The 18,921-nt window shown below is 30.0% G+C and overlaps 1 protein-coding gene, 1 long non-coding RNA gene and 1 pseudogene across 2 annotated transcripts; 2 read left to right on the forward strand and 1 right to left on the reverse strand.

Annotated features, from left to right (window-relative positions):
* Positions 1 to 229: 229 nt before the first annotated feature.
* Positions 230 to 873, reverse strand: LOC107961139 (uncharacterized). Its single transcript, XR_005910454.1, has 2 exons — positions 665 to 873; positions 230 to 560 (listed from the first exon to the last, which is right to left on the reverse strand). It is a non-coding gene; the product is annotated as an uncharacterized lncRNA (long non-coding RNA).
* Positions 874 to 3,475: 2,602 nt separating this feature from the next.
* Positions 3,476 to 8,772, forward strand: LOC121214732 (uncharacterized). Its single transcript, XM_041088866.1, has 2 exons — positions 3,476 to 3,754; positions 6,530 to 8,772. Exons 1-2 carry the CDS (start codon positions 3,742 to 3,744, stop codon positions 8,626 to 8,628), a joined length of 2,112 nt encoding a protein of 703 aa, XP_040944800.1. The 5' UTR covers positions 3,476 to 3,741; the 3' UTR covers positions 8,629 to 8,772.
* A 6,812-nt stretch (positions 8,773 to 15,584) lies between these two features.
* On the forward strand, positions 15,585 to 18,796 carry LOC121214736 (uncharacterized; annotated as a pseudogene).
* Positions 18,797 to 18,921: the final 125 nt, after the last annotated feature.

Consider the following 18,921-nt stretch of genomic DNA (forward strand, 5'->3'; position numbering starts at 1 on the left):
AAATGAGTAAATTAATCATTATACATAAGATGAAAGAGTAAACTAATCATCTACTAAATTTCATTTATTTCTACTATTAAGAATCGGTGCAACTGATAAAATAATAAAAAATTACATGTGATATATTACGTATACCTTATTGTGACCTACAAAAATCGTATATTAAAATTTTAAAAATATATTTACATTCATTTATTTAAAAATGCTTATAAGAATCACAAAACCGAGATTGAATTTATAAAATAAATTTCAATGCATTGGCTAAATGATATAACATAGACACCATGTGTGATCTTGATGCTATAGCATTCCATCTTACATAATAAAGCATAATGCATTAAAATTCACTCTTATTCTACAGAAACACAGACTATATTGCAAACAGGATTCTAAATAATCCATCATCATAAAATGAGACTCTTACTTGACATACTTCAGAAGCCATTCCAGCATATCTTGATACGCTTCGTTAGCACGTGTCACAGCGGTTGAATTATTAATATCATATCTGAGCGTCCATCCATGAGAACAATCAGGAAATACCTTCACAAACCTATCAACTTGCAAGAGAAGAGAAGGATATATTTGATCTTTTTAGTTAGTGTGCTTGATAAAATAGATAAAAGAAACTGAAAGAAAAAAATAATTTTATTTTCATGCTTACATGATAGAACCGTTTTAAAACTTCTGGGGAAGCCAAATGGTCAGGGTCAGCTCCCAATTTTCGCAATGGGCAGCTTCACACCTGCAAATATTCCCACACTATCACCGCAGCTTTTTACCATACTAGTTCATATGTGTAGCAAGTGTAGTTAGCTTGATGTGCTCAATTTTAAATCCATTTATCAACATTCATACCTATATCATGCTTTAATTCATAAGTTCGTTTACTCATTAGTTACTCGTTGAACCAATTAAAATATCATCAGATACTTGGGAAAGCTCACACAAAATGTGCCTGTAAATGCAACCATATACGTATCTGTAATGCTCACTATAAGTCCTTAATTCGTTCCATTGCATCATTTCATTACTATAATTTCGTAAAGTTCCCATCTTTCACACATTTCTATCGACTATTTCAATTTTGCAATTCAATTCAAATGCTAGTTAACATTTTATGACCATTTATAATTATAAAAAACTTACAATTATTCACTAAAAAGGAAATTTAACAAAATAATCCCTATACGAACTTACCTCAACAAAATGGTTGTAAAAACGAACTCAACAACTAATCCGAGACTTTCGCTTTCCCTCCATTCAAGTCCGATTGATTCTTTTCTTGATCAAGATAATAATTTCATTCAATTAAACAATTCAAATAACTGACAATAGCTAAATCAAACCTATAATCCATTTTAATGTGAAATTACAAAATTATTAAATTATCCCTAATATTTTAACTTTTATACAATTTAGTCCCTAAGCCCATAACTTGCAAATTTACCAGTAATGGTCTTGACATAGTGTTCATTTAGATTTTTGCCTTAAGTTTTTGCAGCATAGTTAATAATTGGGTGAGCAAAATCGATTTAATTCGAAAAATTTGAGTTATTCGAGTTATTCGGATAAACTCGAATAAAAAAATTAAATTAAATGTTTACCTTTTCTAAAATTAAAAGTCAAAACCATTAAATTAGAAGACAAAACTACGTCGTTTACTAGTTAAATAATTCGTTTACTAGTTAAATAATCAGTTCATGTAAACGCAACATTGAGTATAAATAATAGGATTCATTAACTCGACTTAACTTGACTCAGTTTGATTCAAAAAAAAAATTAAATTGAGTTCGGTTGTTAAAATAGGATTCGCCAACTCGACTAACTCAAAATTTTTTGACCCGATTCGACTCGATTCGATCGAATATTCACCCTTAATTAATAATGTCAAATCACCGTTTTAACTTATATGAAACAGTGATTAATTTTTTTCAAACACTCGTTTAACATGAGTTAAACCGTGTGACCTCATTTCAACTAAAATAAATAATTTCAAATTACCTATTAACAATGAGTGGGGTGTAATGTCTACAATTGAATATTCTTTACCTCTTTGCATAATTGCATCAATTCATTGATTATCGGCCAATCCAAGTTTATAATTATTCTCTTCTACAATAACTTTTAAATGAGTGAAGTTATTCTAGCAATTTTCCGACTATTATTATCATATCTATTTTTTTATACAATGCCTAAAATTATTCATAATCTCTCTCAATCATTAAATAGGAGGATAATGCGCTTCAACGTACTCGAATTCACATCTTTCTAGACTAACAACGATGTCAATGTCAATCGAGATAAAATTCAATCAACAATATTAAATTATTAGATCAATAATTTTATATAAAAATCAAATGATATTTAGTTGAATTAAAAAATATATATATTGAAAGTCAGAGTGTATATATTTTATATAAAATAACAAAATAAATACGATGAAAATATCATTACTTGGTTATAAACTAAAAAAAAAAATTTAAAAGCTTTTTTTTCCTTTCAAGGTATCTAACTAATCATCCGTAATCTGCAGATCTCTTAAGGGGATAGATGCTGATCGTGAGTTTTAAAGCTGCTTTATACTCAAGGTGAGGATCGAACTCTTGATCACTGATTAAGGTAAAAAAGATTATTATCTTCTCATCTAAATCTCGTGATTATTTAAAAATTTGTTTTTAATGTAATAAAGTATAAACATTCACCTAAAATGAAGTGGGTAAAAGGTTCTTTTAATTATTTCAATTTTCATAATTTATACTTCATGCCTTCAATTTTGCTTACTGAACTTGCCCAATTGGGCAGTCTGCTATTTCCATGTTTTTTCCTAAAACACTCTTAAATTTGTCAAAGTTTTTAGGGGATTCAACCAATCTCTCAAATCAGTTAAAATGTTGAATTGAATAAATTAAAAAAAATATTTTTAAAAAATTGTTTCAATTGGTCTGATAGACCAGTTGGCCCTCTTATTTTGGGTTGGTATCTCGACTAATTCTTGATCCAATCGATTTTAAAAAGAGTGAGATTTGTTACAGGGAATCTACTTGAGAGATCCCTCTATTATAGCGGTCTAATCAAATTAGTCCATATACTATTAAAAGGAATCAAATAAGGCCAAATTAGAATAGAGTTTATATTTACTCTTTAAAAAATATCATGTACTATTTAACCGAGTTAATATTTTTAAAACTTGTATGATTCTATAAATGAAACCTTATATTTGGAATTGAACTGCAAATGAAAAAAAATTGAAAATATTTTTTATACAGTAGATGTTAACTCTATTACAATTTAAACCTATTTAATTTTTTTAATAGTGTATAAAATGAATTAACCTATTTAATAATAAAAAAAACTAATTCGATTTAATCCCTATAATACACTAGCTTCCCAAATAATTTAACCTAGCTGATTCTTTCCTTCATCACATGAAGAAATCTTATAACACATGTATCACATCAACTTTGATTTTTTTTCAGCAATAAATATAATTAAAAATCCTCAACTGCAAAAAAAAAAAAATAAATAATAAAGAAGAAAAAGGAGAGGATGATAGCTCTTTGGCAACCTTAAATAATTCATTCGGAGATAATTTTTTCTATGATGAGAGGAGGATAAAACTCTAATAGCGACATGACTAGTACGACTTGAGCTTAAATCAGACCTGTGACGGAATACCCTATCCATCAAGCAGACACATCTTTGGTGTATTTCAATTGCTTAACAGTAGCATCCCTCACAATGATGCTTACAAGTAAGTAGTAATAATTTGATTTTTTTATCTGTTTATTTTCATTTATCAAACTAAAAATAGTAATTATTTGGTAAAAAAATCTTTCTTGTCTCTCTGAATTTCTAAATATAGTAATTTAATTATTAAATAATTTTTCTAATATTAGAAATATTTAATCTACGTTACTAACTGAGTTGGATGAAAATGTTTAAATCCCCTATTTACTAAAAAAAGTAATTCAATATATATTTTACAAAAAAATATTATGGAAAAATATATAATATTTATTATAAAACATTTAACTGAGTTGGTGTCACGGGTTAATTGGGTATCAACTCAGTTACTAAAAAACTAGGGTAAACAACACATATTTAGCCAACTATAATTTTTTTTAGGCACTTAAAATAAAAAGTTTACAATTTAAGCACCCACGTTACATAGTTTGATCATTTTGGTCACTTCCGATAAAATTACAAACGACAAGTTGATGTAGCGGTTAAAAAATTAGTATAGTAACAATTTTAACCTTCAAATTTTACATACAGTATCGATTTAGTCATAATTTTAAAAAATTAACCATCAAAATTTACAAATATTCTCAATCCTAAATCTAAAAAAATTCAAAGAAACATATAAAATTACATAAATATTTTCAAAAGTGTATAATAATAAATTTAAATTTTATATTAATATTAAATAAAATATAATTCCCCTCACCCCTCCCCCTCTCAAACCTCCCACCACCTCTGTCCTTGTCTCCCCTCCCATAACGATATGGGAGGGTGGGTCATTTTTATTTTATTTAATATAAATATAAATATATCTATTAAATATGTATATGAAATTTAAATTTGTTATTATATTTTTTGAAAATATTTATATACCTTCATATTTTTTTAAATTTTTTAGATTTAGGATCAAATTGAGAATATTTGTAAATTTTGAAAGTTAATTTTTTAAAATTATGACTAAATTGATATTATATATAAATGTTGAGGGCTAAATTTGTTATTATACCAATTTTTTAACTACTTGTCATTTATAATTTTAACGGGAATGACCAAAATAACTGAACTAGATAACGTGAATGCTTAAATTGCAAACTTTTTATTTTTAGTGCTTAAAAAGAATTTTCTTTCTTTTTTTAATATTGGGTGACTATTTACGTAATTTACTCAAAAAACTAATATGTTTTTTTTTAATGACAACTAATATTTTTATGATTATGGTTTTTTGCCTTTTCATACCTTTTTATATAATATTTAAATAAAATAATAAAAAATTATATATTTAAGGATTGAATGTGTGCTTAATAAGAATTATATATAAATTCAATTCGTGTCACTCGTCAATTGATTTCAACTCAATAATAAAGTTTTTAAAAGCCCATTATTTTAACAAATGGATATTATTAGATATAATAACTTATTTAGCCCTCTAACTTTGCAAATCATTTTAGCCTTTAATTTAATTTTTCACCTTTAACTTACATTATTTATCAAATCACCCAAAAATAGATGGAAAAGTTAATGTTTGTTAACTTTGTTAATGTAGCATCCACATGGCAGTCCACGTGTATTTCACGTTAATAATTAGTTTTTCAGGAGTTAAAAAATATTTAAAAATATTTTTTTATAATTTTAATAATTTTTATATAATTTTTGAATTTTTAAATTTTAAAAAATTAATTAATTGCTGACGTGGCAACCCACATGTATGGCACATCAGGAAGTTAACAAACGTTAAATTTTTCCAATTCATTTTGGGGTAATTTGACAAACATAGCAAGTTAAGAGTTGAAAGACACAAAAAATTAAATGAAAGGCTAAAATAATTTTTTTTTGTAAAGTTGAATGGCAAAATATGTCATTATGTCATACTATTTTAAGGACAAATTTATCTTTTCATATAAAATCTAAAAGAATACGTGATAGGATTCAAACCTCGAAACTTTATAATATTTAATATATGAATCTTACCATTTCAGCCAAAATCATATTTAATTATTTTATCAAATTTATTTTTGAAAATTTGTTACATAAAATTTCACCCACATAATGGGTGTTCTATAATCAAGAACTAATTGAAAGTTTATATAAAATGCAAATGAAACTTTAGTTAAAATGCTAAATTTGAAGTTCTAAAATCCATAATAATTTAAATCTCACGATATGGGGATCTATGAATACTTTTTCGGAGTTCATAGCTACTAGACCTGATAATGGATCGGATCATCCATCCAAGCCCAAAGGTCCGTTCGAAAAATGGGTTTGAATAGAAAATAAAATCTTTTTTTTAAACGGACGGGCCTCAGGCATAATTTTTTGACTCGAGTCCCACCTCGACCCGAATCACATTATTATACTTTTTTTCAATTTGTTGGAAAATATTTATTTTAATATTTTTAGTATATTTGATGTATTGTATTTTTAAAATTTGTTTTTATATAAAAATAATAATCTATAAAAAAATTTATTACAATCAGGCCTGATCAAGCTTGAATTTAGCATTTTTAATATGGATCAAGTTTGAGTAAAATTTTAAACACATTTTTTGAGCTAGTCCAAGTTTAAGCCTAAAATTTTACACCGACTCAACCCACAATCAAATCCAGCGGATACCTTCCAACCAAAAAAATAAATATGAACATTCTAAAATAACACGATTTGAATTCGTATTAATAGATATTCGAGAATAACTTTAACCACTTCTATGAAGTAGAATTAAATAATTAATTCCCGGAATAAATGAAAAATCATTCAACAGTAATGCTTTAACATTTTTGTTAAATTCCAGTTGCCAGTGTAATGATGTTCCTAGAGATCAGGGATAAAGCGCTTCTGAGAACGCTGTCGGATCGTATACTATATTTTTGGCTGAAATGGGAACTCCGGGCAATGGTAATCCTCAGCCTCACCGTTCAACTTATACTCATAAAACTTGGGAGTCGACGGAGATTCAGCGACAGAAATTCAAAGACGGTCTCCTTTTTTACTTGGACCCTATACTTGTTTGCAGATTGGTTGGCCGCATTAGCATTGGGTACCCTCCTCAGAAGTAGAAAGGATAAAGTAACCAATCCTCTGGTTCTATTTTGGGCCCCATTCTTGCTCTTGCATTTGGGTGGCCCCGATACCATCACCGCTTACTCATTGTCGGACAATGAACTCTGGCCACGACATTTCTTTGGGATGTGTTTCCATATTGGAGTGGCTCTCTATGTATATGTCAAGTTCTGGACAATAGCAACAGCACCGCTCATCTTCATGGCCATTCCAATATTCATTGTTGGGGTTATCAAGTATGGGGAAAGGGTTTGGTCTCTCTTCAAAGCTAGTAGCGTCCGGTTTAGGAAATCTGTGTTTTCTGGTGACAAAGGTTCCTCATTGGAAGTTGAGCATTCACAGTCGCCTTCAGAAAGAGGTATGCCTTTGGAAGAATACTTGGAGCCGAAACAAATTAAGGGGAAATACGGAGATCTTTATCGAGCCTTTCATTTGTTTCATGTGTTCAAGCCCATGTTTGCAGATCTCAAGCTCAGAATTTACAAAAATTTGAGTTACGTATTTGAGCTGGACCAGACCAAAGTTAGTGCAAAAGCGGCCTTCACAATTGTGGAGATTGAGCTTGGATTCCTTTATGATCTGCTGTATACGAAGATTCCTATAGTTATAACTCGACCCGGTGTAATTCTTCGCTTCATTTGCTTATCCTTGATCACTTGCACACTGCTTGCCTTCTTCGTTTTTGCCAAGCATCACGACTCCCGAGTTGACATTGCCGTATCCTACTTGTTAATGGTCGGGGCCATCTTTCTTGAAATTTATTCCGCCCTCCTGCATCTTAGCTCGGATTGGGGATTCTACTGGTTAGCCCAACAAAACAACGGGTTTCTTAGGCGTATTGGTTCTAAGATAGTTCGTTTCACTAAGCCCAAGGAGGGAATTCGGTCAATGGCACAGCACAGCCTGCTAGATTATTGCCTGCCGCCCAGGAAACTGAATCTTGCTGCAGTTTTAAACTTCTTCGACTCTGAGGACAGACTGGGGAAGTACTTGCACACCGGTTGGAAAGATGTAAGTCCCGAGTTGCAACAGTTTATCTACTCCAGTCTCCAAGAAAAACGAAAAAAATACGCAAAGACCGAGTTCAAAAATCTCTCAGAGTTATTGGATGAGAGAGGTTCGAGTGTGCTTAAAGGAATGGGAGGGTCATCTGAAGACATTCTTTGGAGTGTATGCGAGGTCGAATTCACCCACAGTCTCCTCCTATGGCATGTTGCTACAGAAGTTGTTTACCATGACGACGATCACCGGTATCGAGCCGTGCAACTCGAGCGGTATTGCCGGATAAGTAAGGCCTTATCTGATTATATGATGTACCTTCTTTTTCTATGTCCCGCAATGCTTCCCGAAGGGATTGGTAACATAAGGCACCGTGATACCTGCACTGAAGCGATGAACTTCGCCCTCGACAAATTCCAATTCAAGGAAGCGGTCAGAGGGTTGTTTGGGATGGACATTAAATCTCGATCATTCTTTATCCAGATGGGAAGTTCGAGGAAGTCGGCATTCTTTGAAGGGTGCCAAATCGCGGAACAATTGCAGAGTTTGGTATCTATTTTCCAATGGGATAACCAAGATAAATGGAAACTGATAGCGGATCTATGGCTGGACATGCTGACTTATGCCGCGGCTCAATGCTCGTGGAAAGAGCATGCGATGCAACTCCAGCATGGTGAGGAATTCTTAACCCACGTTGCACTTCTCATGGCACATCTTGGTTTGAGTAAGAAAATTCAAATGGTGCCATTGCCCAAAATGCTTGAAGAAGCCGATTTTGAGCCTACTTTTCATTGGGACAAGCTTCACCGATTGACTTCTTATTTGGCTTAAATTTTATATAGATATTTAAATGAAGAGACTACTTATATCTAATAAAATAAACTTTTAGTTGTACAAAAGCTTAAGATTTTTATTTTCAAATTACGTTGTATCAAATAAAATTTTATCACAATCACGGTAATACTAAACATCTTTTTAAAGAAGGAAAAGAAAAGTCATAATTAGCACCAACCAGTTGCCTTTTTTTTTTTTAATGCAAAGCCTTCTACATTAGATTTGATAATGGGTCTATTTCGAAACAAAATTTTAAATCCATTTTTTAAGTTTGGGTCTATTTCGAAATGAATCTAAAATTTTACTCAAGACCGGTTCAAATTAAAAATGTTAAACTCAAGTTAAACCCAATTTGTCTATATTAATTTTTTATATGAAAACAAATTAAAAATTTTTAATACATCAAATACACTAAATTCTTCCCAACAAATTGAAGGTACATTAAAAAGAAAAAGAGCAAATAAATGCCTCTAAAATATTAGCAAAATTAACAATAAAATAAGAGTTATACAATATCGAAACAATAACAACAAAATAATAGTAATATAATAGCAAAATGATAGCAAAACAACAATATATAACAGCAACAAAACTGCCGGAAAAAAATTGTCACGTCTCTTTTCTTAAAATATTTATTTTTTAATATTTTACTATATCCCTATATTTTAAGAACTTCTCTTTAAATATTATATATAATATTTTGTTTTAATTTTCTCCTCATGAAGTCTATACCGATAAAAGTACCATGGACGTTCATGTGTTTATATTGTCTCTTTTATTCAAAAATTGGGTAAATTAATCATTATACATAAAATCAAAGAGGAAACTAATCATTTCTATTAAGTTTCATTTATTTCTACTATTAAGAATCGGTGCAGGTGATAAAATAATAAAAAATTGCATATAATGTACTACGTATACCTCATTGTGACCTATAAAAATTGTATATTAAAATTTTAAAAATATATTTACATTCATTTATTTAAAAATGCTTATAAGAATCACAAAACCGAGATGAATTTATAAAATAAATTTCAATGCATTGGCTAAATGATATAACATAGACACCATTTGTGATCTTGATGCTATAGCATTCCATCTTACATAATAAAGCACAATGCATTACTAAAACACCTGATGCTAACTGGGATACTATCGGCTGGAATAAAGCTGCTGTTGGGAAGCAAATTTGGGATATTATTTGTACTAAATCTTCTCTATGGGTTGTTTGGATTGATAAGAACAAGTTAAAGCTCATCAGCTTTTGGGGCATTACTAAAACACCTGATGCTAACTGGCCATGGAACATTTACTTGGTTTGAGAAAGTCTTTGAAAGAGCTTTTTATATATAAATAGGGACCAGGAGAACTTAGCTTTTGGTTTGACCCATGGTTGAATGGTTGATACAGATATTCCAAAAGTTACTATTGTTAAAGACGTCTGGAGGAATGGAAGATGGCGAGTGGCGACTACCTGACCCGATGGATCAGTTGACTCTTCAGGCATGGGAGGAAGTGCAGAAGTTCTCTTTACCTACAACTGAAGACACTACTGCTTCTGCTTGGGAAGCTATTAGAGATTGTAAGCCACAAGTGAGCTGTTACAAGTTACTGTGGGGCAAACTTAAATCAGGAATAGGCTTGCTACTAAAAACAGGTTGTTTCGATGGAAGATTACGTCTGATGACTTGTGCAGCTTTTGTTCTTCTCATAAAGATCTTGTCGAGCACCTTTTCTTTGAATGCTCTTTTTCTGGCACAGTTTGGAAGGATGTATTTATTACAGAGGTATGACTTACATATAAGCATCTTACATTGGAGGAGGAAAGTTAGTTGGTTTACTAGAAAGACCATGGGGAAAAATCCATTGGCTATTCAAGAAGGATAGCCTTCCTTGCTACAGTTTACTGGTTATGGAGGGAGAGAAACTCATGCTTTTTAAAACACAAGCCATTGATTTACATAATTTTTCTTGCAACTACATAGGTGGAGATTGATAGAGACAATGGTATTGACATAGTGTTTGTTTAGATTTTTGCCTGAGTATACTTAATAATATCAAATTACTGTCTTAATTTGTACGGAACGGTAGTTAATTTTTTTTAAACACGAGCTTAAAACGACTGAACTCATTTCAACTAACTAAAATAAATAATATCAAGTCACCTATTAACACTTACTGGAGTGAGTTAAAAGATTGAAAGAAAGCATGTCTTCAATTGAATATTCTTTACCCCTTTGCATAATTGCATCAATTCATTATTTATCTGCCACTCCAAGTTTATAATTATTCTCTTCTACAATAACTTTTAAATGAATGAAGTTATTCTAGCAAGTTCCGACTATTATAATCACATTTGCTCTTCTTTATATAATGTCCTAAATTATTCGTAGTTTCTCTCAATCCTTATATAAGAGGATAATATGTTTCAACCTACCCGAACTCACGTATTCCTAAACTAATAACAATGTTAATGTCAATCAAACTAAGATTCAATCAGCAATATATATTAAATTATTAGATCAATAATTTTATATATAAATTAAATGATATTTAGTTGAAATAAAAAAATAATATATAGAAAGTCATAATGTGTATATATTTTATATAAAATAACAAAATAAATACGATGAAAATATCATTACTTGGTTATAGTATCTAACTAATCTTCTGTATTCTATAGATCTATTAAGCGGATAGATGCTAACCATGAGTTTTAAAGCTGCTCCTTCACACTCAAGGTGAGAATCGAATCCTCAACTACTGATTAAGGTAAAAAAATCGTTATCATCTCATATAATTCTCGTGATTAATTAAAAAAAATTTTAATGTAATAAAGTATAAACATCCACCTAAAAAAAAGTGAGTAAAAGGTTCTTCTAATTATTTGGATTTTTATAATTTATTCTTCATGCCTTCAATCTTGCTTACTGAACTTGCCCAATTGGCAATATGCTATTTCCATTTTTTTCCCTAAACACTCTTTTAAATTTGTCAAAGTTTTTAAGATGATTAAATCAATCTCTCAAACTAGTTCAATTGAATAAATTAATAAAAAATATTTTTTAAAAATCGATTCAATCAGTCTAATCGACCAGTTCAACTCTTTACTTTGAATGGGTATCTCGACTGATTTTTAGTCTAATCGATTCAAAAAGAGTAAATTTGTTGCAATGAATCTACTTGAGAGGTCCCTTTATTATAGGGATCTAATTAATTTAGTCCATATACTATTAAAAAGAATCAAATAAGGTCAAATCAGAATAGAGTTTATATTTACTCTTTAAAAATATATATATCATTTACTGTTAAACGGAGTTAATATTTTTAAAGTTTGTATGATTCTATAAATGAAAGCTTTTATTTGGAATTAAACCGCAATTAAAAAAAATAAGTTTCAAAATATTTTTATACAATAAATGTTAACTCTATTACAATTTAAATTTATATTTTTAATAATATATGAAATAAATTAACCCATTTAATAATAAAAAAATTAATTCGATTTAATCGACTTCCCAAATACTTCAATCAAGCCAATTCTTTGCTTGATGACATGTATCACATCACCATTGATTTTTTATTTTTTTTTGCAGCTATAAATATAATTAAAAATAGAGAGAAAGAAAAAGAAAAAGAGGAATATAGCTGTTTGGCTTAAACAATTCAGATATATTTGATCCTGCAGGCAGACACATCTTTGGTGTATTTTTGTTGCTTGACAATGGCATCCCTCTCATCACTGCTTACAAGTAAGTAGAACTATAATTTTACACTTATCATAGTAATAATTTGGTAAAAAAGTCTCTCCCGCATTTTTTAATTTCGAAAATGAATAAATAGGTCTCTCTGAAAAAATTAAAGTAAGTTAATTTTTATTAATTTCAAAAGTGAGCAAATATTTTCTATCAATTGTACATGATTTTAATTAGTATAATAATAATTTTAGTCCTCAAAGTTTACACATCCTGTTAAATCGGTATTAATTTAACAAAACTATCCCGCAACATTTGTGTAAATGTTGAGGTTTTTAGAATTAAGGCCAAAATAACAAAATATGTAAATATCGAAAGCTAAATTTGTCATTATACCAATCAAAATTATGTACAACTGCGGAAGTAATTGTACTCAATTGCTTACTTTCAAAATTGACAGGGATTAAATTACTCCAACTTTTTTTTTTTAAGATGGATCAATTTACTCAATTTTAAAATTGAGAGAGACTAAAGAAATCTTTTTACCGAATAATTTATATTTGTTTATTGTTTATTTATTTAAATTTCTTTCATATGAAAAGTATTACCATGAGATGCACGTTTTACCTTAAAATAATTATAGATTATGTTTTAGCTTAAATTTTCTTTTTAAATTTTTTAAAAATATAAAATCATAAAAATTAAGAAAAAAATCATAAAAATCTAAAAATTATAACAAAACATGTTTTCCTAAAAGTTATAGAAAATAATTAAAATTAATAAATAATTATAGAAATTTACATAAAAAGTATAGAAAAATATTAAAAAACCAGAAAAGTATAAAAATTGTAAAAAAATATAAAGAAATTAAAAATGATAAATAATTGTAAATAATTAAAAAATATAAAATTTACAAAAAAAATTATAGAAAATAGAAAATATGGAAATATACAAAATATATAAAATTTTCTTTTTTTCATTTTTTCATTTTCCCAAAACATAATTATTCAAAACAACAATTTACTCTCAAATTTATAGTTCCTTAAACATGTATAATTATAAATAATTACACTCAAATATTAATTACTAGATAAATTTTCAATTTGATGTGATGGCCAAGGTATTCACTACCTCAAATGTGGTCTGGGTTCGAGTCACGCTAGTCATGTTGTTGTTAGGGTTTTACCCTCCTCTTGTAACCCACCAAAAAAAGATAAAAATATTTGGTGTCACAGGTTAATCGAGTATGAACTCAATTACTAAAAAATTAGTGTAATAGTCCCCAAATTATAAAAAAAATTCATTTTAGGCACTCAAAATGAAACGTTTGCAATTTAAGAACTCACGTTTCATAACTCGGTCATTTTAACCCCTATCGTTAAAATCACAAATGACAACCTAATGTGGTAATTAAAAAATTGGGATAATAAAAAATTTAACTCTCAACTTTAACATATAATATTGACTTAGTCATAATTTTATAAAATTAACCATCAAAATTTACAAATATTCTCAAATCCTAATTATAAATATATAAAAGTACATAAATATTTTTAAAAAATATAATAATAAATTAAAACTTTATATTTATGCATTTTTTATATATTTCTTTGAATTTTTTAAATTTATGATCGAATTGAGAACATTTATAAATTTTGAGGGTTATTTTTTAAAAATTATGACAAATCGATATTATATGTAAGTGTTGAGGGCTAAATTTTTTATTATACTAATTTTTTAATTGCTGAACTATTTCAATTGCAAACTTTTTATTTTATGTGCAAAGTGAAATTTTTTTATAGTTGAGTAACTATATGTGCAGTTTATTCAAAAAAAATTAGCATGCTCTTTCTTTTATTATGATTATGTTTTATCTTTTCATACTTTATTAATAATAATAATAATAATAATAACTGCATATATAAGGATTAAACATGTATTTAATAAGAATTATATATAAATTCAATTGGTGTAACCCATCAACCGTTCTCAACTCAATCATAAAAATTGTAAAAGCCCATTATTTTAACAAATAAATATTATTGGTGTAATTGGCCCTTCAACTTTGTAGAAAAAAATTATTTTAGCCCTCAATTTAATTTTTTACCTCGTTTATCCCTTAAACTTGCATTGTTTGTCAAATTACCCCGAAATGGATAGAAAAGACTTTGTTGATATGGCATCCACATGACAGCCAACGTGTATTTCACGTTAGCAATAATTTTTTTAATATTTAAAAATATTTTAATATTTTATAATATTTTAATAATTTTTATATAGTTTTTTTAATTTTTAAAAATTAATTTATTTTTGACATGGCAATCCACGTGTATGCAACATCAACAAAGTTAACAAGAGTTAATTTTTTTCATTCTTTTTGGGGTGATTTGACAAAAATCATAACTTTAAGGGCTGAAAGAGATGGAAAATTAAATGTAAAGTTGGAGGACAAAATAAGTCATTATACCATATTATTTTGAAGACAATTTTATCTTTTTATATAAAATCGAAAGAAAAACACTCGCTCACGGATGCATTAGAGGATTTGAACCCCAAAACTTTATAATATTTAAGATCTAAATCTTACCATTTCAACCGAACTATATTTAATTATTTTATTTTTTTAAACTTTTTTTTACATAAATTTTCACCCATAATAATGGGTGTGCCATAATTTAGTACTAAATAAAAGTTTATATAAAAAAAAACAACTTTAGTTGAAATGGTAAATTTAAATCTCACCATATATGAATCTATATTGATTTCATATAAATATATATTTTAAAAAATACTCATGTAATAATATAACTTATTTTTGTAAGACGAATATATTTTATAGTCTATGAATACTTTTTCGGGATGCATGGTTATTAGATTTGATGATGGGTTAGGTCACCTACTCAAAAAACAGGTTTAGACAAAAAATAAGGCTAATTTTTTATACGAGTAGAGCTTTAGGCAGAATTTTTTTAACTCAAGCCTAACTCCGACCCGAATCACATGTCTATACTCTTTTCCTTTTTTTTTACATTTTCAATTTGTTATTTTTAGTATATTTAATGTATTATTTTTTTAAAATTTGTTTTTATTTAAAAGAATTTATTACATTCAAGCCGAGTCGAGCTCAAATTTAACATTTTTAATATGGGTGAGGCTTCAACCAAATTTTAAATTTATTTTTAAATTGAGTCAAACCCGAAACTAAAATTCGTACACTGATTCAACCCGAACTTGACTTAACCCATGATTATTGATTAGTACTCAATCAAAGACATAGATTATTAATGACTAAAAGGAATGTTTGGTGTTAGAATTTGTCCACTCGAGATTCAAAAAAACATCAACACTGGCATATCCATTTTTAAGCAAATCAAGCTCCTACACATGATAGAGAATAAGGTGGAGCAACAGGACTTCAATTTGTATAAACAAGTGTCCTTCATATAACTACGAATTAAATAATTAAAATGTCATACACATGCTTAATTCCCGGAATAGATGAAAAATCTTTCAACAGTAATGCTTAACCTTTTTGTTGATTTCCAGTTGCAAGTGCAATGCTGTTCCTAGCGGTCAAGGATAAATCGGGCTTGAAAACAGTGTCGAACCATATAATAGTGTATTGGCTGAAATGGGAAATCCGGGTAATGGTAATCCTCAGCCTCACCATTCAACTTATACTGATAAGAATTGGGAATCGGCGGAGATTCAGCGGCAGATATTCAAAGTCGGTCGGCTTTTTGGTTTGGACCCTATATATGTCTGCAGATTGGTTGGCCGCATTAGCCTTGGGTACCCTCCTTAGAAGTAGAAAGGATATACAAACCAGTCCTCTGCTTCTGTTTTGGGCCCCATTCTTGCTCTTGTATTTGGGTGGCCCCGATACCATCACCTCTTACTCATTGTCGGACAATGAACTCTGGCCTCTACATTTCTTTGGTTGTGTTTCCAAATTGGAGTGGCTCTCTATTTATATGCCAATTTCTGGACAATAGCATCAAACTCGCTCATCATTACGGCCATTCCAATGTTCATTGTTGGGATTATCAAGTATGGGGAAAGGGTTTGGGCTCTCTTTAACGCAAGTAGCGTCCAGTATAGGAAATCTGTGTTTTCTGGTGACAAAGGTTCCCCATTGGATGTTGAGCATTCACAGTCGTCTTCAGAAAGAGGTATGCATTTGACGTTGGAAGAATACTTGGAGCGGAAACAAGTAGAGGGGAAATACGGATATCTTTATCGAGCCTTTCATTTGTTTCATGTGTTCAAGCCCATGTTTGCAGATATCAAGCTCAGAATTTACAAAAGTTTGAGTTACGTATTTGAGCTGGACCAGACCAAAGTTAGTGCAGAAGCGGCCTTCACAATTGTGGAGATTGAGCTTGGATTCCTTTATGATCTGCTGCATACAAAGATTCCTATAGTTATAACTCGATCCGGTGTAATTCTTCGCTTCATTTGCTTATCCTTCACCACCTTCACACTGCTTGCCTTCATCTTCGTCGTTGGTAAGCTAAGCATGAACACTTCCAAGTTGACGTTGGCATTTGCAACTTGTTAATGGGTGCTGCCATCTTTCTTGAAATTTATTCCGCCTTCCTGCATCTTAGCTCGGATTGGGGAATCTACTGGTTAGCCCAACAAAACAATGGGTTTCTTAGGGGTATTGGTTCTAAGTTGGTTCGTTTCACTAAGCCCAAGGAGGGAATTCAATCCATGGCACAGCGCAGCCTGCTAGATTGTTGCCTACCGCCCAGGAAACTGAATCTTGCTGCAGTTTTAAACTTCCTCTACTCTGAGGACAGTATGGGGAAGTACTTAAGGACCGGTTGGAGAGATGTAAGTCCCGAGTTGCAACAGTTTATCTACTCCGGTCTTCAAGTAAAAGGAAGAAAATACGCAGAGACCATGTTCAAAAATCTCTCGGAGTTACTGGATGAGAGAGGTTCAAGTGTGCTTAAAAGAATAGAAAGTTTCTCTGAGGACATTATGTGGAGTGTATGCGATGTCGAATTCACCCACAGTCTCATCCTATGGCATGTTGCTACAGAAGTTGTTTTCTATGACGACGATCACCGGTATCGAGCTGTCTATCCGAATTGCCAGATAAGTAAGGCCATATCTGATTATATGATGTACCTTCTTTCTCTATATCCCGCAATACTTCCCAGAGGGATTGGTCACATAAGGCTCCGTGAATCCTGCATTGAAGCGATGAACTTCACCCTCGACAATATCAAATTCAAGGAAGCTGTCAGAGGGTTGTTTGAGGTGGACATTAGATCTCGGTCATTCTTAATCCAGATGGGAAGTTCAAGGAAGTCCGCATTCTTTGAAGGGTGCGAAATAGCCCGGCATTTGCAGGATTTGGTATCTACTTTCCAATGGGATAACGAAGATAAATAGAAACTGATAGCGGATTTGTGGCTGGACATGCTGACTTATGCCGCGGCTCAATGTTCGTGGAAAGAGCATGCGAGGCGACTCCAGCATGGTGATGAATTCTTAACCCACGTTGCACTTCTAATGGCACATCTTGGTTTGAGTAAGAAAATTCAAATGGTGCCATTGCCCAATATGCTTAAAGAAGCCGATTTTGGGCCTACTTTTCATTGGGACAAGCTTCACCTATTGCTTTATTACTTGGCTTAAATTATATATAGTTGTAATGGTGGACATGTACAAAAGCTTAAGCTTTTTATTTTCGAATTACATTGCACCAAATAAAATTTTATCACAATCATAGTAATAAAGAATATATTTTTAAAGAATAAAAAGAAAAAAAATCATAATTAGCACCAACCAATTCCCCATTTTTTGTTTTCATTCCATTAATCATGAATTGGATTAAGTCGAAACAAAATTTTAAATTCACTTTTTAAGTTTGGACTCACCCTGAAAATAGGTCTAAAATTCTACTTAAGCCCAGTCCAAATTAAATTGCTAAACCTAAGTTTGACCTAGCTTGTCTGTATCAAAATTTTTTAAGATTTTTTTATATAAAAACAAATTTAAAAAATATAATACATCAAATATGGTAGCAAAACAAAAATATAACAGCAGTAAAACAACAACATAACAGCAGGAAAAAAAAAGTCATGTGTCTCTCTTTTTTAAAATATTTTTTACTATACCCCTATATTTTAAAAACTTCTCTTTAAATATTATATATGATATTCTGATTTATATTTCTCCTCATGAATTCTATATCGATAAAAGTACCATTGAGGTTCATGTGTTAAGAGTCGGGTTTATATTGTCCATTTTATTTTAAAAAAATGATAAATTAGTCATTATACATTAGATTAAAGAGCAAACTAATACTTTCTATTGAATTTCATTTATTTCTACTATTAAAGAATCAATGCAACTGGCAAAATAATCAGAAATTACACGTAATATACTATGTGTATCTCATCCTAACCTATAAAAACTGTATATTAAAATTTTTAAAATGTGTTTATATTCATTTTTTTTAAATGGGTCCCTTTTGATTTCTAAATTAATCAATTGAATTGAACAATACTGATTCGTTATTGCTAGGGAGCATTGCTTGCCAAGTAGTGAACATTCTCAACAGGGACGTATGCATATA

The sequence above is a fragment of the Gossypium hirsutum genome, chromosome A02 (genome assembly GCF_007990345.1).
Source record: "Gossypium hirsutum isolate 1008001.06 chromosome A02, Gossypium_hirsutum_v2.1, whole genome shotgun sequence".
Lineage (NCBI taxonomy): Eukaryota > Viridiplantae > Streptophyta > Magnoliopsida > Malvales > Malvaceae > Gossypium > Gossypium hirsutum.